We start from the raw sequence: 20000 nt of genomic DNA on the forward strand, positions 1-20000 counted from the left end.
AGATCAACCACGCCCAAATATGGAGTTTGTGATGTCATACCTAGATAGGTTTGTGTCATAGAGGTATAATATAACGGGTTTGTGTGTGTGAGCACATACGCATTTGTTGACCAATCACAGATGAGCTCAACCTTTTCACGGACGAATAGCGTTCTCGTCTCCATTTGTCGTTTTCCCTCCCTGACAAACAGAAGATACTGTTTTAATGTCAAAACAAAGATGAATCTAAAAGACATTGTGTGGATTGTTTTTCAGACCAGACGAGGAGCTGATGTGTTGTCATGGACGCTACAGACGCCAGCTGTGATCAGCTGATCAACACAAACGGTAACCTGACTTGATATATTTATACATTTATTTTGAATATGTAAATTACAGTGATGGAAAAAGTACTCACATGTTTTACTTAAAAGTATCAATACTGCAATATATAAATACTCTGGAATTCAAAATGTACTTGAGTAAAAGTATAAAAGTATTGGCTTCAAAATGTGCCAAAAAGTAAAAGTACTCATTATGCAGAATGTCCCATTTCAAGTTTTCAAATGTATACAATTATTTTGAAAATAGCAGATCTACAAGCTCACGATGCAACGCATCGTGAGCTTGTAGATCTGCTATTTTCAAATGGTCATAATGTATATAGGGCTGAAGTTAATGTATGTTTTGTAATAATAATCAAAATCTACAAAGTAACTAGTAACTTAAGTTTTCAAATATATGTAGTGGACTAAAAGTACCATATTTGTATCCGATATGTAGTGGAGTAGAAGTAAAAGTAATGGCAATTAATGCTATTTAGGTACAATTTGTATCTACTCAGTCTGTGTCTCATAGGAGGACTGTGGACAGTCCAGACACCTGTCTACCAGTGACATCATCGTTAGGCAGGATTTTTTTATTTAGATCTTTATTAACGCAAGAACGATGGCTTCTATTATTGCATTGCAACTTTTCAGGAATACAAAGCCTGCAGTTTCTATTAGCTTGGATTCCCAATCGATGATGTCACTGGTAGACGGGACTCTGAACTGTCCACAGCCCTCGTCTGAGACACAGACTGAGTAGGAAAAAAATGGTGGCATTTTATCATGAGCATTAGTGAGGACCAATTATATGAAGATAGGTTGAAATGGTTGAAGTCGTCCTTTAAGTACAGTACTTAAGTAAATGTACTTTCCACCACTGGTAACTTATAGCTCTGATGTTTAGGTGAATTATAGATGAGTATTAAAGGATATTGTACAGGACATAACACTGATCAATAGTGCTCAGGCAGTGATTGTGATGTAATAACATGATGCTGATGATGACTTGACTTCTGAACAAAGTGATGATGCAGAAAAGTCAATGGTTGAGTTAAAGGAGGAGTTCACCCAAAAATGTGTGTGCGCGTGCGTGCGTGCGTGCGTGCGTGTGGTTTTGATCTGTGCCAAGTCTTTATGAACAACTCCTTGTACCGTTGGTTTAATATGCCTAAGTGGAGGAACAGTTTCTATTGTTCTGATTTGTAGGGTAGGTGGCTGCTCTGGTGGAAGCACAGAGAAGCATACATCCCAGGTTGGATGTATGCCGTCTCTTCCTATCAGACCAGTTTTCCCCTCAAATGTTTGCCAATGATTTATAAAACGCACATTATTATCTGGACACCACCTTGATAACCAGCGGTTGAATAAAGACATACAGCTGTACATCTCATCATTAATCATATTTCAAGTTCAAGTTCAAGTTCAAGTATTTATTTGCCATTTCAAAACAAGTTTGATAGGAAATTGTCTTGGTACTTCCTCTCACATACAAGACAACACAATAAACAACAGCACAAAGACAAGAACAAAAAGAGACACAAGAAACAGAACCAAACCAGGACCAAGCTGCAGCTTTGGCACATGTATACAGTACAGACAGTAGAAGAAACTGCTTAGTGCAATTATGTAGCAATTTTTAAAGTGCATAATTAAAGTGCATACCGTCTAGTTTGTGTTTGTAGTGCAAGAGTGTCGTTAAGGTGCCTGACTGCTTGGAGGTATGTGCTGTCTCTAAAACGGGAGGTTCTACTCCCAATGCTGCCATATCTCCTACCTGATGGGAGGAGATTGATAAGGTAATGGGCTGGATGGGAATGGTCGGCTATGATTTTTTTAGCCCTCTTCACCAATCTAGTGGGATAGAGTGATGACAGTGATGGAAGGCTCGAACCAATTATCCTAGCTGCCTGACGTGTAACCCTCTCCAACCGTGTCCTGTCCTGTGCGGTTGTATTGCCGTACCAGACAAGCATGGAAAAGGTGAGCACGCTCTCAATGACTGACCTATAGAAATGTATCATAGCTGTTTTACTGACCTTGAACTTTCTAAGCTGCCGCAAGAAGTAGAGACGCTGGTGGGATTTACTGACCTTAAGGCTGGTGTTGAGTTCCCATGATAGGGATTCGTGGATAGTGGTTCCGACCCTCTCAACCTCTACTCCATTTATGGAGAGAGGAGGAAGGAAGGTTTTATTCTTCCTCCAATAGTCAACAACCAACTCTTTGGTTTTTGAGATGTTAAGTATGAGATTATGGTTCTCACACCACCTCACCAGGTCATCTATCTCATTGCGATAGCCAGATTCATCACTGTTTGTGATTAGGCCTACCACAGAGGTGTCATCTGCAAATTTAAACAACAGGACAGAATTAGTGTGTGATTGACAAAAATATGTGTAGACAGAATATAGAAAAGGAGAAAGAACACAGCCCTGGGGGGCACCTGTGTTCAAAACCTTGGATTGTGAGATTAATTTGCCGACTTTGACAGCTTGTTTTCTGTCACTTAAAAAGTCATAAATCCATTTGCAAATGGATTGTTTAACACCCAGTTCCTGTAGGGTTTGGATCAACTTAACAGGAACGATGGTGTTAAACGCAGAACTGTAGTCGACAAATAAGATACGTGCATATACAGGCACAACCCTGGTTTCCAGATGTTGAAGGATAGAGTGCAAACACAAGGACACTGCATCGTCAACACTTCTATTTGCCCTATAGGCAACCTGATGGGAATCAAGTGAGATGCTGGACATTAATCTACACACCAGCCGCTCAAAAACCTTCATAATGACCGATGTTAAGGCAACAGGCCTATAATCATTAAGACAGCATATTTGGCATATTTGGCAGGGGACGAGAGACAATTACAGAGTCGACATTGTCTCGGTGTATGTGCACACTGACTCAACATTTATCTTTGTGATCTCTGATCTCCGAAGTCGTGTGTCATTGCCACCACAGTGAATTACAATCATATCATAACGTTTATGTTTACTTTCAGCAGGCATTTTTAAATCTGATTCGATGTCGCCCGCTCTGGCCTCGGGGATGCATTTGACTATGGTCCCTGGTGTCACTAACTTCACGTTTCTCATTATTTAACTACCAATAACCAGAGTTGTATTCTCAATGACATGCGGAGGGGGCGTGTCACTGAGTGGAGCTGAAATCTCACTAACGCACTCAACGGGTGTAGCAGTGAGTGAACGAGTGTAGCAGTGAAATCACCTTCATTGTAACTTACTAACCCAAAGTTACTTGTTGTATTAATATCTGTGATAGGCTCTATCTATGCACAGCAACCATATTGGAAATAAGTTGGGCCTCTTCCTTACTTCCTTGATGATACTTGAATGATACTAATGAAGGCTCTGTTCCATTCTGGTCAAACAGAGTCAGGGTGTTGACTCACTGCTCTCTTCTCCAAAGCTGAATTCCAATACCCAAAAACAGTTGGCAAGGAAAAACCCACCTACTATAAGAATTTATTAAAAAGAGAAACCTAGATGTGATCCAAACATTTTCAGCTATTTTTGTGAAGTTTTTGCCCCAGAATAGAGTCAAGATGTGCTTTAATCTTAATAATAACCATTTTAATGAATCCCTTGGGTCCTAATTGTATGGAAACATGTGTTAATTTGTCCCTGTAGGTTGTTTATTTCAATAGTTATGCTTTTTTCTCTTTTTTCCATTTTCGAATTTGGGTTGGATATGTGTAAGAAAGGTTTAAGAATTAACTCCATGGGACATTTTCTTAAAATACACCCTTCAAGAATTAAGAAAAAACAGGTGGCGTCAAAAAAAATCCACTCTATGCACGTGGACACGCCTTTCCATCTAGACTATAAAGTGTGGTCCAGGGACCCTCATGGTTCCTTGAGGGGGTTCCAAATGGACCCTTACACGTAACTCTGAGAGTGTACAAATGGAACCAAATGGACCCGTAAGGTTGTTGATTTTGTAGATTGGCTATTTTCAGCCCACATAGGCATTACGACACCATCAAGGCCTGCCAACATAAACCATAAAAATCATGATTGTCTACAAAAACTAGACCACAACTATGAGTAAATAAATCTTTACATTATGGCCGCTGTGCATAGAGCCTATTTGCATCTTCCTCCATACAGTGAACCACTCGGCTCCGCCCCCTCCCTGTCACTCACATGGCTGACCACGCCCACAATTCTATTCATAACTGAAATTAATAAACGATAAAAAGTGAAAATAGCCGATCTACACGCTCACAACATGTTGTGATGTGAATCACTGCCCTCCACATCCTCCTCTAGCATCAGGGTCTGGAGCTTTGCACTGTGTCTACGTAGGTGGTGCACCTCCTACTCGCTCCTCTGTCACACTGCAGTGTGTCACCTCCTACTGGCTCTGCTGTCACACTGCAGTGTGTCTACGTAGGTGGTGCACCTCCTACTCGCTCCTCTGTCACACTGCAGTGTGTCTACGTAGGTGGTGCACCTCCTACTCGCTCCTCTGTCACACTGCAGTGTGTCTACGTAGGTGGTGCACCTCCTACTGGCTCTGCTGTCACACTGCAGTGTGTCTACGTAGGTGGTGCACCTCCTACTGGCTCCTCTGTCACACTGCAGTGTGTCTACGTAGGTGGTGCACCTCCTACTGGCTCCTCTGTCACACTGCAGTGTGTCTACGTAGGTGGTGCACCTCCTACTCGCTCTGCTGTCACACTGCAGTGTGTCTACGTAGGTGGTGCATCTCCTACTCACTCTGCTGTCACACTGCAGTGTGTCTACGTAGGTGGTGAACCTCTTTCCCCTCTTAGCTGTGTCCTGTGTTGGCTCCCACAGTGTCGGTTTGCTTTTTACATCGACCTGCAAAACTAATTTTCTCAAACAGATTTTGTCCAAACATCATGCAAATTGGTGCACATTATCTCTATAGTCATGTGATCAAGATAGATCTGTCGGATTTCTCATATTCCATCCTGAGTGGCCTGTTTTGTACAAAATGCCTCGAATCATGAACTCAGCGATTGCCGTGAAACTTTGCACGCACATCCCCACCAGGCTAAGGAAGAATGGTTAGGAATCCAGGGGGAAAAAAATATATTGTAGAGTGGAATATCTTCCTTGGCTTAGTGGGGATGTGTGTGCAAAGTTCCACAACAATCAGACGCTGCGTTCATGATTTGATTAATTTTACTACAACTACTACTACTAGCAGTAATATTCTTTCATAATCTTTCTAAAGATAATCTTTTTTTATGTTCTGCTTCATTTTGACAGTGACAAAAGCAGAGACAGAGAGGATGCCCTGCAGCAAGGAGCCTGGGGTGGGATTTGAACCACGGCCAGCTGTGGTACGTTCTCTACCAGGTGAGCTACCGGAGCACAACCCTCACATTGTCTTCTAATGATGTAGAGACATGTAGACATGATCAATGATCTAATGATGTAGAGACATGTAGACATGATCAATGATCTAATGATGTAGAGACATGTAGACATGATCAATGATCTAATGATGTAGTGACATGTAGACATGATCAATGATGATCTAATGATGTAGAGACATGTAGACATGATCAATGATGATCTAATGATGTAGAGACATGTAGACATGATCAATGATGATCTAATGATGTAGAGACATGTAGACATGATCAATGATGATCTAATGATGTAGTGACATGTAGACATGATCAATGATCTAATGATGTAGTGACATGTAGACATGATCAATGATCTAATAATGTAGTGACATGTAGACATGATCAATGATGATCTAATGATGTAGAGACATGTAGACATGATCAATGATCTAATGATGTAGAGACATGTAGACATGATCAATGATCTAATGATGTAGTGACATGTAGACATGATCAATGATCTAATGATGTAGTGACATGTAGACATGATCAATGATCTAATGATGTAGTGACATGTAGACATGATCAGTTGTTGTTTATGTGCAGACATTCAGTTTGACAATGTCTCTGTCTCTCCCCAGCTCACCTCTTCATCTGACCAGCCAATAGAAACAATTTGATTTTCACCACTTCATCTGACCAGCCAATAGAAACAATTTGATTTTCACCACTTCATCTGACCAGCCAATAGAAACAATTTGATTTTCACCTCTTCATCTGACCAGCCAATAGAAACACTGACTTAAATTCAACAATCAAAGTTCCACGTCCACCGACCAGGACCACTGACAGACATCCGGCCTCAACATGGGCGGTCGCAAGATTTTCCCACATTTTCTTCTCGTCCTCCTGTGGATTACGGATTCCTACCTTAATTCACCACGGAATTTACACCAGATGGAGATGGAGAAAAATTTACTTGAAAAGCAGGAATCCCACAACGATTTCTACCTGCATACCGGTACGAAGCGGAAACATCTTGGTTTTGGTGCTGCGGCGATATACTCCACGTTGACCTCAAACCCGGATCGTAAGAATAAAGCCCCGAGTGGTCGCATGGATCGAAGGTGTATGATCTTCCTGTATCTACTGCTTTCAGGAGACGTTGAGCTCAACCCTGGTCCTGGTAGGTTTTGTGATCTGCACGGCCTCTGTCAGCTAATTACCCAACCCATAAGGGTGTGTGATTTTACTTAGTCTAGGACGTGTGGAGCGTTGTCCAGGGTGTTTTAGAGAAGAGAGAAGAGTCTAGGATGTGTGGAGCGTTGTCCAGGGTGTTTTAGAGAAGAGAGAAGAGTCTAGGATGTGTGGAGCATTGTCCAGGGTGTTTTAGAGAAGAGAGAAGAGTCTAGGACGTGTGGAGCGTTGTCCAGAGTGTTTTAGAGAAGAGAGAAGAGTCTAGGACGTGTGGAGCATTGTCCAGGGTGATTTAGAGAAGAGAGAAGAGTCTAGGACGTGTGGAGCGTTGTCCAGAGTGTTTTAGAGAAGAGAGAAGAGTCTAGGACGTGTGGAGCGTTATCCAGGGTGTTTTACAGAAGAGAGAAGAGTCTAGGACGTGTGGAGCGTTGTCCAGAGTGTTTTAGAGAAGAGAGAAGAGTCTAGGATGTGTGGAGCGTTGTCCAGAGTGTTTTAGAGAAGAGAGAAGAGTCTAGGACGTGTGGAGCGTTGTCCAGGGTGATTTAGAGAAGAGAGAACAGTCTAGGACGTGTGGAGCGTTGTCCAGGGTGATTTAGAGAAGAGAGAAGAGTCTAGGACGTGTGGAGCGTTGTCCAGAGTGTTTTAGAGAAGAGAGAAGGGTCTGGGACGTGTGGAGCGTTATCCAGGGTGTTTTAGAGAAGAGAGAAGAGTCTAGGACGTTTGTTGTCCACAGTGTTCGGACAACATCAGTCATTTGTGATGGGGATGGGCATCAACCGGAAGTCAATGATTAAATGCTTTACAACATGTTATGCTTCTTGTTATAAAGCATCATAGCATATAATTATACAATGTTACAAGCTGATCATTAAAAAATACTGTTTCACCAACAAATCCATTTTCATTCCTTTTAGCTCCAGAGAGACACTTTGTCGACCAACACCAGCCTGTCCTGATTCAGAGAGTGAAGATGGTGGATCCCATCCTAGATCTGCTCCGTGCTGAGGGTTTCATCACCCCTGAGGGCTACAGTAATGTGAGGTCTAAGTCCACCACTCAGGAGAAGATGAGGGAACTCTATCCACTCCTGAACTCCAGTAAAGCCAAAGACATGTTCTTCAAAGGTCTTGATGAACATGAGAAGTTTCTTCTCAATGAGCTGTAAGTCGTTTTCATTTACATTCAGTCCAAACATTCATTAGTAGAAGAGATTAGAAGGTACCTTTTCAGGCTGTAATGCTTTATCATGTATTCTCTTCATGTCTATTAAGATATATACAGTTGTTTGTATGTTTTTATTGTTGTGGTGCAAACATAACATGAGCTCTAAGTGAAGTGATCTTCAAGAGACAAAAACATGTCTTCTCTAATACATTCATTTTCACTTTGTTCATTATCTGTATACTGCATACTACTGTATGCCAGAGTGTCAAAAGGCACATTTACATTGTGTAGAATTCTAATGGATAATCAAGTTTATTTTCAATCTTTGAATAAGTTAATTCATTTACTGACAGATGTTTGGTGCTATGAGGAACGGGCTATGGGAGGAGCCAGGCTCAGAATGACGTAGTTCCGGTTGTCATTTTCCTGGGGTACTGTAAATAAATAATAAAGCAGCCACAACAACATTGAGTTACTAATTACTTTGCAGATTTGAATTATTATAAACAAAACCTACATTAACCACTTCAGACCTATTTTAACTTTGGCTATTTGAAAATAGCCGATCTACAAGCTCACAAGTTGCTGTAGATCTGCTATTTTTAAAAGATTTTAATACATTTTTTACATATGATACCTTGTGAAACGGGACATTCTACATAATGAGTATTTTTACTTTTGGTACTTTAAGTATATTTTGATGCAAATACTTTTGTACTTTTACTCAAGTAAATTTTGATTAGCGGACTTTTACTTATAACAGAGGTTAACAGATGTTTATATTTGAATTGTGCTGTCATGCTCGTTTGAACACAGGCAGAGAGCTTATATGTGTTTGGGAATCTTGTTGAAGGTTATGTTATTTCGTCAGCTGACACCCAACATTTATTTGATATCTCTGACATCTGATCCCAGTTGTTTTGCTTCCAAGTTAGAAATCCGTACATTTTAACTCCAACGTCTGAACACTTGCTATTGCGTCCGGCAACGCAGCACTGACCATCGTCCCATTGCTAAATTAACGTGTCAAATGAGTCTACCCCAGAAAAATGGCGTCAAACGTGGGTGGAGTTAACGGCAAATCTCAACTCTGACATCACTAAGCCCATTCCCTATAGGGCCATATAGTATTTATATAGGATGTGTGTGTGTGTGATATATATATATATATATTAGGGTTGTCCGATATTGGCTTTTTTACCGATAACCGATATACCGATATTGTCCAACTCTTAATTACCGATACCGATATCAACCGATACCGATATATGGGGGATTATTGTGATTAGGGTAAGCTCAAATTTCATATCACACACACCATATACAGTAAGAACTCCTGTAACTTATTTATAAAGCAAAAAAAAAAAAACCGATACCGATATTTTCCCGATATCAATTTTTATGCTAATATCGGCCGATAATATCGGACATCCCTAATATATATCACACACACACACATATATATATATATATACACATATATATATATACATATATATATATATATATATATATATATATATATATATATATATATATATATATATATACATATATACATATATATATATATATATATATATATATATATATATATATATATATATATATATATATATATATATATATATATAAATATATATATATATATATATATATATATATATAGGATTGGTAGATTTATATAGAGTTAGTATAACAATCTTTGTACATTTCACAGCAGGGATGCTCAGCCTTCTCATCCAACACAACCTGAAAGAGCCACCGTCTCAGGTGAGTGAGTCTGAAGTTGATTCAATCTAAATGGAGACTTTTCATTTAGGTTTATTGCGATGCGTTGTGAATGTTTGTATTCCTTATTCAGATTCTGTACAGTATTATAGTGTTGTCAGCTAATGAGTTGTTTAAAAGTATTAAATGGATACATTTGACACCTTTACACTGACTATATTGTGCAGGTTCTTCAGTGCTCCCTGCTGGTGCCAATAATGCAGCACATGGTGGAAGCACAGTGGTGGCTCCTGTCTTTTCTGGATCTACCATTGGTGGTTCAGTCAATATCACTGTCACCACTACACACCAAGGTACACACTGTAACAAACATCACTGTCACCACTACACACCAAGGTACACACTGTAACAAACATCACTGTCACCACTACACACCAAGGTACACACTGTAACAAACATCACTGTCACCACTACACACCAAGGTACACACTGTAACAAACATCACTGTCACCACTACACACCAAGGTACACACTGTAACAAACACTACTGTCACCACTACACACCAAGGTACACATGCAACTTTCATGGCCCAATCAATCAACTCAGTGCACAACCCCTTTGAAGTTCAAAGGGATCAATTAAGAGCTCCGGCCGATCCCCCACCTCTCCCCCCACAGACTTTTCAGTCCCTGCAAAGGGATGAATGTCAACATAAACAGTTTAATTACACAGGAAAACAGTAAAATAGAGGGACAGAGGGATAGTCTTTTGGTTAGAGATGTTATACAACCCTCTAACAGTGAATCATGGAGGAAGCTGTCAATTTCCTTTGTATAAGCAAGTGTGATCTTTGTCCAATTTGACATAACGAGACATGTTTAAAAGTTGAGATAGAGCTTCATTAACATAATCTGTTCTGTTTAGTACACATAGGCCTCCACCTTTATCGGCTGGACGACAAAGAACATCATGTTTTTTAGACAATGTAGTAAGCATATCGCGTTCTCTTCTCATCTCTCTGATTGTTGGTCTTTGTTAGATTGTCGATGTCTTTATCTACCAATGATGACTGTATCAATGGTAGAGTTAATAGAGATAGTGGAAATAGATTAGATTAGAGAGTAGATAGGGTTAATAGAGTAATAGACAAAGAATGCTGGTTTTATTGACAACAGTGTCTCTCTCTCTCTCTCTCTCTCTCTCTCTCTCTCTCTCTCTCTCTCTCTCTCTCTCTCTCTCTCTCTCTCTCTCTCTCTCTCTCTCTCTCTCTCTCTCTCTCTCTCTCTCTCTCTCTCTCTCTCTCTCTCTCTCTCTCTCTCTCTCTCTCTCTCTCTCTCTCTCTCTCTCTCTCTCTCTCTCTCTCTCTCTCTCTCTCTCTCTCTCTCTCTCTCTCTCTCTCTCTCTCTCTCTCTCTCTCTCTCTCTCAGATGACAGTGATGATGGAGAGACTTCAGGAAGGGTTGCAAAGAGAAGAAAGAAAGGTAAACCATTTTAGGAGATTTTATCTCACAATTAAGATGTTCTTTCTCACAATTGTTTTAAATCTAAGAATTTGATAATGTTCTGAAACCATTTATTGTTTCAGAACCATTTATCTCTATACTAGAGATACTTATATTATATGTCTAGTAAGGAGAGGTCTCATGATACATTTATATTATATGTCTAGTAAGGAGAGGTCTCATGGTACATTTATATTATATGTCTAGTAAGGAGAGGTCTCATGATACATTTATATTATATGTCTAGTAAGGAGAGGTCTCATGATACATTTATATTATATGTCTAGTAAGGAGAGGTCTCATGGTACATTTATATTATATGTCTAGTAAGGAGAGGTCTCATGATACATTTATATTATATGTCTAGTAAGGAGAGGTCTCATGGTACATTTATATTATATGTCTAGTAAGGAGAGGTCTCATGATACATTTATATTATATGTCTAGTAAGGAGAGGTCTCATGGTACATTTATATTATATGTCTAGTAAGGAGAGGTCTCATGATACATTTATATTATATGTCTAGTAAGGAGAGGTCTCATGGTACATTTATATTATATGTCTAGTAAGGAGAGGTCTCATGATACATTTATATTATATGTCTAGTAAGGAGAGGTCTCATGGTACATTTATATTATATGTCTAGTAAGGAGAGGTCTCATGATACATTTATATTATATGTCTAGTAAGGAGAGGTCTCATGTGTAGCGGTTTGAAAATGGTACCTTTCTTTTTGGTTGCTGGGGTGCCAGTCAGGGCGGGCCTGACAATAGTAATTTAATAAACTTGAATAATAACAATTAAGCAAAACTCAAACGCTACAAAGGGTGCATGTATCTAGTCAAAACCATCTCATGAACCCTTGCAACTCAGAAGTAAACCATAAACCAATTTTAAGTATCAGAAACCTTAAATGCACACAGGGAAAACACTGTTCACAAGAGTAATAATAAGTAGACACAACACAGAGAATTTCAGTTGAGGTTTTTTTTTTGTATTCAAAGTCAGGGGAGCAAGGGAATTCAATCACAGTCAAGAGTAATCCGTTTTTCAAAGAAATCCACTTCAGGTTTTCACTTCCCACCAAGCAAAACCCAAACTCATCAAAATCTCTTTAAGGTACTCTGTACCAAAATCAAAATAATAATACCAAAATCAAAATAATAATTCCCCAAAAATAACTCCCAAAAAGAGTTTAAATCAAATAATAATTCGGAATTCCTCTTCTTAGAAAAACAGATTTCTGACCGACCTGTGACTCCCCTCCAGGGAATCCTGACCGGAATTTGGCCGATGCCGTTTGGTTTCCGTTCCTTTAAACAAACAAACAACAGCACTCAGTGAAGTTTAGCGATGCTGCAGTTAGCCTTTGTCTTCAGATGCGGGGACTGTGGAGACCTCTGGGAAGGACTGCAGAAGGTAAACGCAAAAGTAACTTAAACTGGCAGCTAACTAAAACAAGGTCAGGCTAAACAGCTCCGTGGTGTGGACCCACACTTCCTCCTTCTCTCCACACACAACCCTACTCACTCCTCCTCCATTCATAAAAAGACGTCAGGCTGCACGTTGATTTGCTGCGGGTGAGCGAGCTGATTCAACGGAGTAGTGTGTATATGGGCGTGCGTGTTTTATTTGAGTGACAATAGAAAATGACGGTGGCTCCCTACGGATCGTCACACATGATACATTTATATTATATGTCTAGTAAGGAGAGGTCTCATGGTACATTTATATTATATGTCTAGTAAGGAGAGGTCTCATGGTACATTTATATTATATGTCTAGTAAGGAGAGGTCTCATGGTACATTTATATTATATGTCTAGTAAGGAGAGGTCTCATGGTACATTTATATTATATGTCTAGTAAGGAGAGGTCTCATGGTACATTCATATTATATGTCTAGTAAGGAGAGGTCTCATGGTACATTTATATTATATGTCTAGTAAGGAGAGGTCTCATGGTACATTCATATTATATGTCTAGTAAGGAGAGGTCTCATGGTACATTTATATTATATGTCTAGTAAGGAGAGGTCTCATGGTACAGACCATAATAAAACAAAAAGCAGATCTAGTGTAGTTAGTGAGTAAAGAGAACTAGTAACTTTTTATTAGATTATAGTTATAGCAGGAGAAAATCAAGACATTTTTTTCATGGTGTCATGCTGCTGCAGCTACAGAATATAACAGGATATGAAGATTAGTGTATGACCTTTAACATTAACTTGTTCTAGTAGAGTATAGTTATTGTTTTATTGTGTTGTAGTTACATTATAACTGATGGATTATATAGAACTGATAATATAATTTTACACTTAATCATGGATTAAACCTGATTATTCATCATTATATTAATCAGCTGCTTCACATTTGGGACACTTTATGAAAAACACTGTGTGTGTGTGTGTGTGTGTGTGTGTGTTCGTTTGTGTGTGCGTGCGTGTGTGTGTGTGTGTGTGTGTGTGTGTGTGTGTGTGTGTGTGTGTGTGTGTGTGTGTGTGTGTGTGTGTGTGTGTGTAGTTCTAGTATTTCATCTTTACACTTGACACGTGATGTAACAACAAAGCTGATTCTGATCATAGGTTGTTTCAGCCTCATTAAACACATCAAAACACAAAACATTATTTAATGTTGAGCTGAACATTGATAGATGCTAAACTTGAGCTTAATTTGAATATGAAAGTAACCTGGATTTTATCATGCCTTTTTATTAGAAATAGAATTGGGGATCTCACATTTAGATTCAAGTGTTACATGTTTCATTATTACAGATTTGCCGGTGAAAAAACAAGAGGATGCAAAGCTTATTGAATCCTACCAAAACCTGCTCCAAATGAATGTTGAGGACCCATTCACATGTTTACCTGAAGGGTCAGTCCAACGGACAGATAAGAAGGATTTTGAAGATTGCTACACACATGTCAGCATCATACATGTGGACGACACAGAGATCAGCTGTGAACATGAGGTCAGACAGATGGAGAGGAAGAAAGCATGGCAGGAGATCCCGCAGAGTGAAATGGTGATGAAGAAAGCAGGGCAGGAGATCCAACTCAGTGACATCTTTAAACACCCTTCTGGAAAAAACAAACGCATCAGAACAGTGATGTACATTGGTATTGCAGGAGTTGGCAAAACCTTTCTCGTACAAAAGTTTGTCTCTGACTGGGCAAAGAAAAAACATCAACATCCTCACCTCACATTTGTGTTCCAATTCCGCCACCTAAATTTGCTGCAGGGACGAAGGTTTAGTTTGGCACAGCTAATTCACGAATGCATCTATGCAACCAAATGCATCCCAGAGGAAGCTCTTAATGACATCTTCACCAAGCTGCAGAAGTCAGGAAACCCAAATTATGACAACAGCCTCTTCAAACTTCTGTTTGTTTTTGACGGTTTAGACGAAAGCTTTCAGCTGGACTTTGAGACTAACCATGACTGTTCTGATGACTTCTCCCGACCCGTCCCACTAGAAGAGCTTCTAGTAAACATCATGAATGGCAAACTGCTTCGCTGTGCTCACATCTGGATAACCACCCGTCCTGCTGCAGCTAAACAGATCTCTCAGTTTGTTGACATGTGGATGGAGGTGAAAGGGTTCACTGATGCTAAGAAGGAGGAGTACTTCAGGAAGAGATTCAGTGATGAGAAGCTGGCCAACAGAATCGTCTCACACTTGAAGACATCAAAGAACCTCCACATCATGTGCGAAATCCCAGTCTTCTGTTCCATGGCTGCCACCGTTCTCTGTGACATTTTGAGTAGAGACGAGAAAGGACAGCTGCCCAAGACACAGACTGAGATGTACAGTTCCTTTCTGATGGTTCAGACAAAGTGGAAGAAGAAGAAGAAGTATGATGACACACAGGAGCTGAATCCACAGCAGCTCATGGACACTGATAGGGAAGTTCTCCTGAAGCTGGGCAGGCTGGCGTTTGAACATCTGGAGAAAGGTAGCATCATTTTCTACCAAGAAGACCTTGAAAAGTGTGGTCTTGATGTGAAAGAAGCCTCGCTGTACTCAGGAGTGTGCACAGAGATCTTCAAAGGAGAGAGTGTGAGCTTCCAGAAAGATGTCTACAGCTTTGTTCATCTGAGCATCCAGGAGTTTCTGGCTGCAGTCTACCTGTTCCACTGTTTCACACAGAAGAACATGAAGGTACTGAAGACATTCTTGGGACATGACAAATGGGTGCGTGAATACAACATCGACAGTTCCTGGGATGACTTCCTGTACAGAGTCATGGTAAAAGCTCTAGAAAGTAAAAACGGTCACCTGGACCTCTTTGTCCGCTTCCTTCATGGTCTCTCACTGGAGTCCAACCAGAGTCTGTTAGGAGGACTGCTGGGTCAGACAGAGAACATTCCAGAGAGCATCCCGAGAACCATCAACAACCTGAAGAAGATGACCACTCAAGATTTCTCTCCTGAGAGAATTATCAACATCTTCCACTGTTTGATGGAGATGAACGACCACTCAGTACATCAGGAGATCCAACTGTACCTGAAGTCAGGGGACAGATCAAAGACAGAACTGTCTGTGTCCCAGTGTTCAGCTCTGGCCTTCATGCTGCAGATGTCAGAGGAGGTTGTGGATGAGTTATACCTGGACACATACAACACATCATCGTGGGGTAGACAGAGACTGCTCCCAGCTGTGAGGAACAGCAGAAAGGCTCGGTTAGTAGTCATGTGAATATAAAACTTACTAGAACAGAGTCAATCTACGTTCACATCACTATGCTATAATTAGAAATGATGGTTAACGTAAATCATTGGTTCTCAAAGTGTGGTCCGGTGACCCCAGGAGTCCAGTTCCAGGGGGTCCTCAGCAAAATAAGGAATGGTTAAACACTTTTAACTTCATTTTATTCTTTAGCTATTCGAAAATAGCCGATCTACAAGCTCATGACGTGTCACAACGCACTGTGAGCTTCTAGATCAGCTTTTTAAAATGTTCTATATAATATACTGTATAAACATTTACTTAAATAATTGAGAAAGATGTTGAATAACTATGACATTTTTAACAACATATTATCTTCTCTTATGTGGGTCCACGGCCAAATACATTTTCTTGACATGACAATGAATGTTTGAGAACCACTAATGTAAAAGATCCAGTTATAACCATGTCTCAGATCCTGTCTGGGTCTCAAATAGTGACTGTTGGTGTTGTGTTTATGTATAAATAAAGACCAGTAAAAGACAGGTAAAAAAACAAGACTAAGAGTCTAAAAGCCCTGTTAGTTACACCCACCTGGACCAGCACTCTCACTAGTTTGGCTAAAAAGGAAAATATTGTAAAATATTCACAGTTGTGAGGTGTTCATTAATGCCCTATAACCAATAGATCAGGCTTTGTAACCCATGGAAAAATAAAGATAAATATATATTTTTAGTGCCAGGTTTTATATTTTATATAAGGATTCAATGTATTGTAACCAAAAGCAACAGCTTTTGATTGATTGATTGATTGATTGATTGATTCAATTCATCAACATGGCATAAACATAACATGATAATACATATAATCAACAAATACAAAACACTATTATGTACAAATGAGAAAAAGGAAAATGTCAACAGTGAATGACACCTCCTATCTATGAGAGAAGTAAGTTAACCTCCCCTTGTGGTCTCCTGATAGATGTTTTATACATTAACCTCCCCTTGTGGTCTCCTGATAGATGTTTTATACATTAACCTCCCCTTGTGGTCTCCTGATAGATGTTTTATACATTAACCTCCCCTTGTGGTCTCCTGATAGATGTTTTATACATTAACCTCCCCTTGTGGTCTCCTGATAGATGTTTTATACATTAACCTCCCCTTGTGGTCTCCTGATAGATGTTTTATACATTAACCTCCCCTTGTGGTCTCCTGATAGATGTTTTATACATTAACCTCCCCTTGTGGTCTCCTGATAGATGTTTTATACATTAACCTCCCCTTGTGGTCTCCTGATATATGTTTTATATATCGTCACCTTGCTAAACTAATGGCCTAAGTCATTGTTTTGAGGAAAATGATATTTTTGCCTTTAAGTCAGCTCCTCATGACAATGGCCACCTCTGGTAAAATGGCCCATCTCCTAATTGAAAAGGATCATGCTGTTCACTCACCTTTTAGTATAATGGCCTAACTCCCTAGAGTGACTTAGGACAAAATAAGGCCTACTGTGTTTTGGCCTAAGTCACATGGTTTTGTGACTTAGGCCAAATTATTTACTAATTTAGGCCATTAAAAAAATGGCCCAAGTCAGATTTAATCCTATTTAAATCTTTTATGTTACATAACTGACAGACAGTGTTATTTCTATTTAAATAGTCATAATTTGTTATAAACATTTTGGGTGAAATGATTAAGAAATATCATATAGTTTTGTTTTGGATCAGTTTTTTATTTTTCCTGAAAAACTTCAAAAAATGACATAGGCCATTAGTTTTATCAAGGCGACGAACCTCCCCTTGTGGTCTCCTGGTGGTTTTTCAGGCCTGTTCTCATTGGTAGAATTGTCAAGTTCCATGACAATCCTCACATTAGATTTTCACACATCATGTTTTGCAAGTGAACATTTTGGTCTAAAGGTGGCGCTAGACTAGAGGTCATGGGGTCAGTAAAAGCAGTAGGTGTAATCCTGTGGGGAGAATGAATGTGACAATTCATGACAATCTGACCAGTACATTCAGAAATGTTGTGTACAGTGAACGTTTTGACCTAATGGTGGCGCTAGAGTAAATACTATTTGGTCACTAAAATCAGAAAGGGTCTTCCTCTGGGGAGCATGAAGGAGAACAGTCTTTATTTATATTATTTTTAAATATGTCGTTTATGTCGTTGGTTCTCAAAGTGGGGTCCGGGGACCCCCAGGGGTCCTTGGGGGAGTTTCAGGGGGTCCCCAGCAAAATGATAGATAGTTACCAAATGGACCCTTATGGGTCTGTAACTCAGAGAGTGTACAAATGGAACCAAATGGACCCTAACGGGTCCATTTGGTTCCATTTGTACACTCTCAGAGTTAATTTAACATTGATTTTACAATATAAATTGGGTCCCAGAGATAGAAATGCCATTAAATGGGGGTCCGTAGCCTATTGCATGTCAAACTGGGGGTCCTTGATTTAAAATGGTTGAGAATCACTGCTAGAGCCATAAAAGATATTCTCTTATGGGCAATCTTGGCATATCTTTTCAAATGGGGGTCTGCGGGCTAATAAGTGTCAATTTGGGGGTCCTTGACATGAAAAAGTTTGAGAACCACTGGTTTATGTAAGCTCACAATGTTCTGTGTTGCGACGTGCTATGAGCTTATAGATCTGCTATTTTGGTTGAATGTTCAGTAGAATAGGGTCACCTGACCACATGGTGGCGCTCTACCTTACCATATGTGCAACATTTCTTACTAGATAGAACATCTCTTAGAGTTAACTTAATTGACAGTAAATGTGGACTAATCTGTTTGATCATCTCTGATTTTACATTTCATCTTTACAGACTTGCTGGCTGTATAGACCTCCAACAGACAGACGGTGAAGTTGTGTCTTCAGCTCTCAGCTCTAATCCTTCACATCTAACAGAACTGGACATCAGTGGGATCACACTGGAGGATCCATTCATGGAGATCCTCACTGCTGGACTGAAGAGTCCACATTGTAGACTGCAGATTCTAAGGTCAGATCACCACCATTATTTGTATTAGTTTAGTTTTACTATTTATTATGTGATTATAACATGAATACTGTGGTGAAACTTTATTTGAATAGTGTGAATAAGGTTGACATCATGGTGACCCACACTGACTAGAATAATGATAAGGTACAGTGACTACAGTATGTGATCCATCATGGCTGCTAGGTAGGGGTGTGCCGATATATCGTCCCGCGATATATCGCGATACGTTTTCGCGACGATATGTATCGTTTTGGAAAAAAAAAATATCGTTTTTGAATTTTTTTTTTTTTTTTTTTTTTTTTTTTTACAATCATAATAATCAGGCATGCAAACGGCCCCGAAGTGAAAAGAGTGACAACATGTTTTTTTTTCGGGTCAGGTGTCATACTATTTGGATTCAAAACGGCTATTGTAGCTGAAAAGCTACAAATTTGCATGTCTGAATAATGCAAAAACAGAATTATTTGTTTGCATTTTCTTTTTTTCTCCTCCATATATTTTCATAATAAAAAAAGTGCGTATCGTATCGTATCGAAATCGTATCGAAGTTGTGAGCCAAATATCGTATCGTATCGTTTCGTGAAATTAGTGTATCGGCACACCCCTACTGCTAGGGAATGATCACATCCAGTTATGTAATCATATGACTGTCAAACTGGTGTAATACACAGACTGGAAGGTCTGCTGGTTCCTCAGCCCACCAGCACCAGCAGTCTGATTAATTATGATCACTGTTGTGTCTGTAAGAGTTTCAGAGTAAAACAGTCCATTACTCTGAAATGTTGAAAACTGTCTCTTGTCTGTTTCCTATGAGTTAAGTTTTTTTTTTCACAATTCTAACAGATTTTCAGACTTGCATAGCTCTGCCCACCATATCTATCAATGCAGTCTCAGTCCTGACTCCTCTCCAACCAATTTTTAACTCCTCCCACCCAACACTCCCTGCTGACAGGCTCCGCCCCCTGCACATAGGATTATGTGCAGTAACAATTATTACCGTCCCCGCCCGGCTTCCCTCCCCCTGAACACGGGTCAATTGTGTTCATATAGACGTTGACAAAGCCGGATACA

At 39.7% G+C, this 20000-nt stretch overlaps 2 protein-coding genes across 2 annotated transcripts in view; both read left to right on the forward strand.

Annotated features, from left to right (window-relative positions):
- Positions 1-6525: 6525 nt before the first annotated feature.
- The window catches only part of LOC311034803 (NACHT, LRR and PYD domains-containing protein 3-like), a gene marked incomplete at its 5' end in the record, with an annotated part of 82293 nt that continues 68818 nt past the window's right edge, over positions 6526-20000 (forward strand). The window contains one exon of the mRNA XM_084042810.1: positions 6526-6844. Coding sequence (XP_083898936.1) covers positions 6526-6844 — 319 coding nt within the window. The remainder of the gene's footprint in view (positions 6845-20000) is intronic.
- Positions 9981-20000, forward strand: part of LOC311034809 (NLR family CARD domain-containing protein 3-like) — a 25121-nt gene continuing 15101 nt past the window's right edge. The window contains exons 1-4 of the mRNA XM_084042822.1: positions 9981-10103; positions 11179-11232; positions 14027-15935; positions 18753-18929. Coding sequence (XP_083898948.1) covers positions 14089-15935; positions 18753-18929 — 2024 coding nt within the window. The 5' untranslated portion in view covers positions 9981-10103; positions 11179-11232; positions 14027-14088. The remainder of the gene's footprint in view (positions 10104-11178; positions 11233-14026; positions 15936-18752; positions 18930-20000) is intronic.

The sequence above is a fragment of the Gymnoscopelus microlampas genome (assembly GCF_963454915.1).
Source record: "Gymnoscopelus microlampas genome assembly, chromosome: 19".
In the NCBI taxonomy this organism is placed as follows: Eukaryota; Metazoa; Chordata; class Actinopteri; order Myctophiformes; family Myctophidae; genus Gymnoscopelus; species Gymnoscopelus microlampas.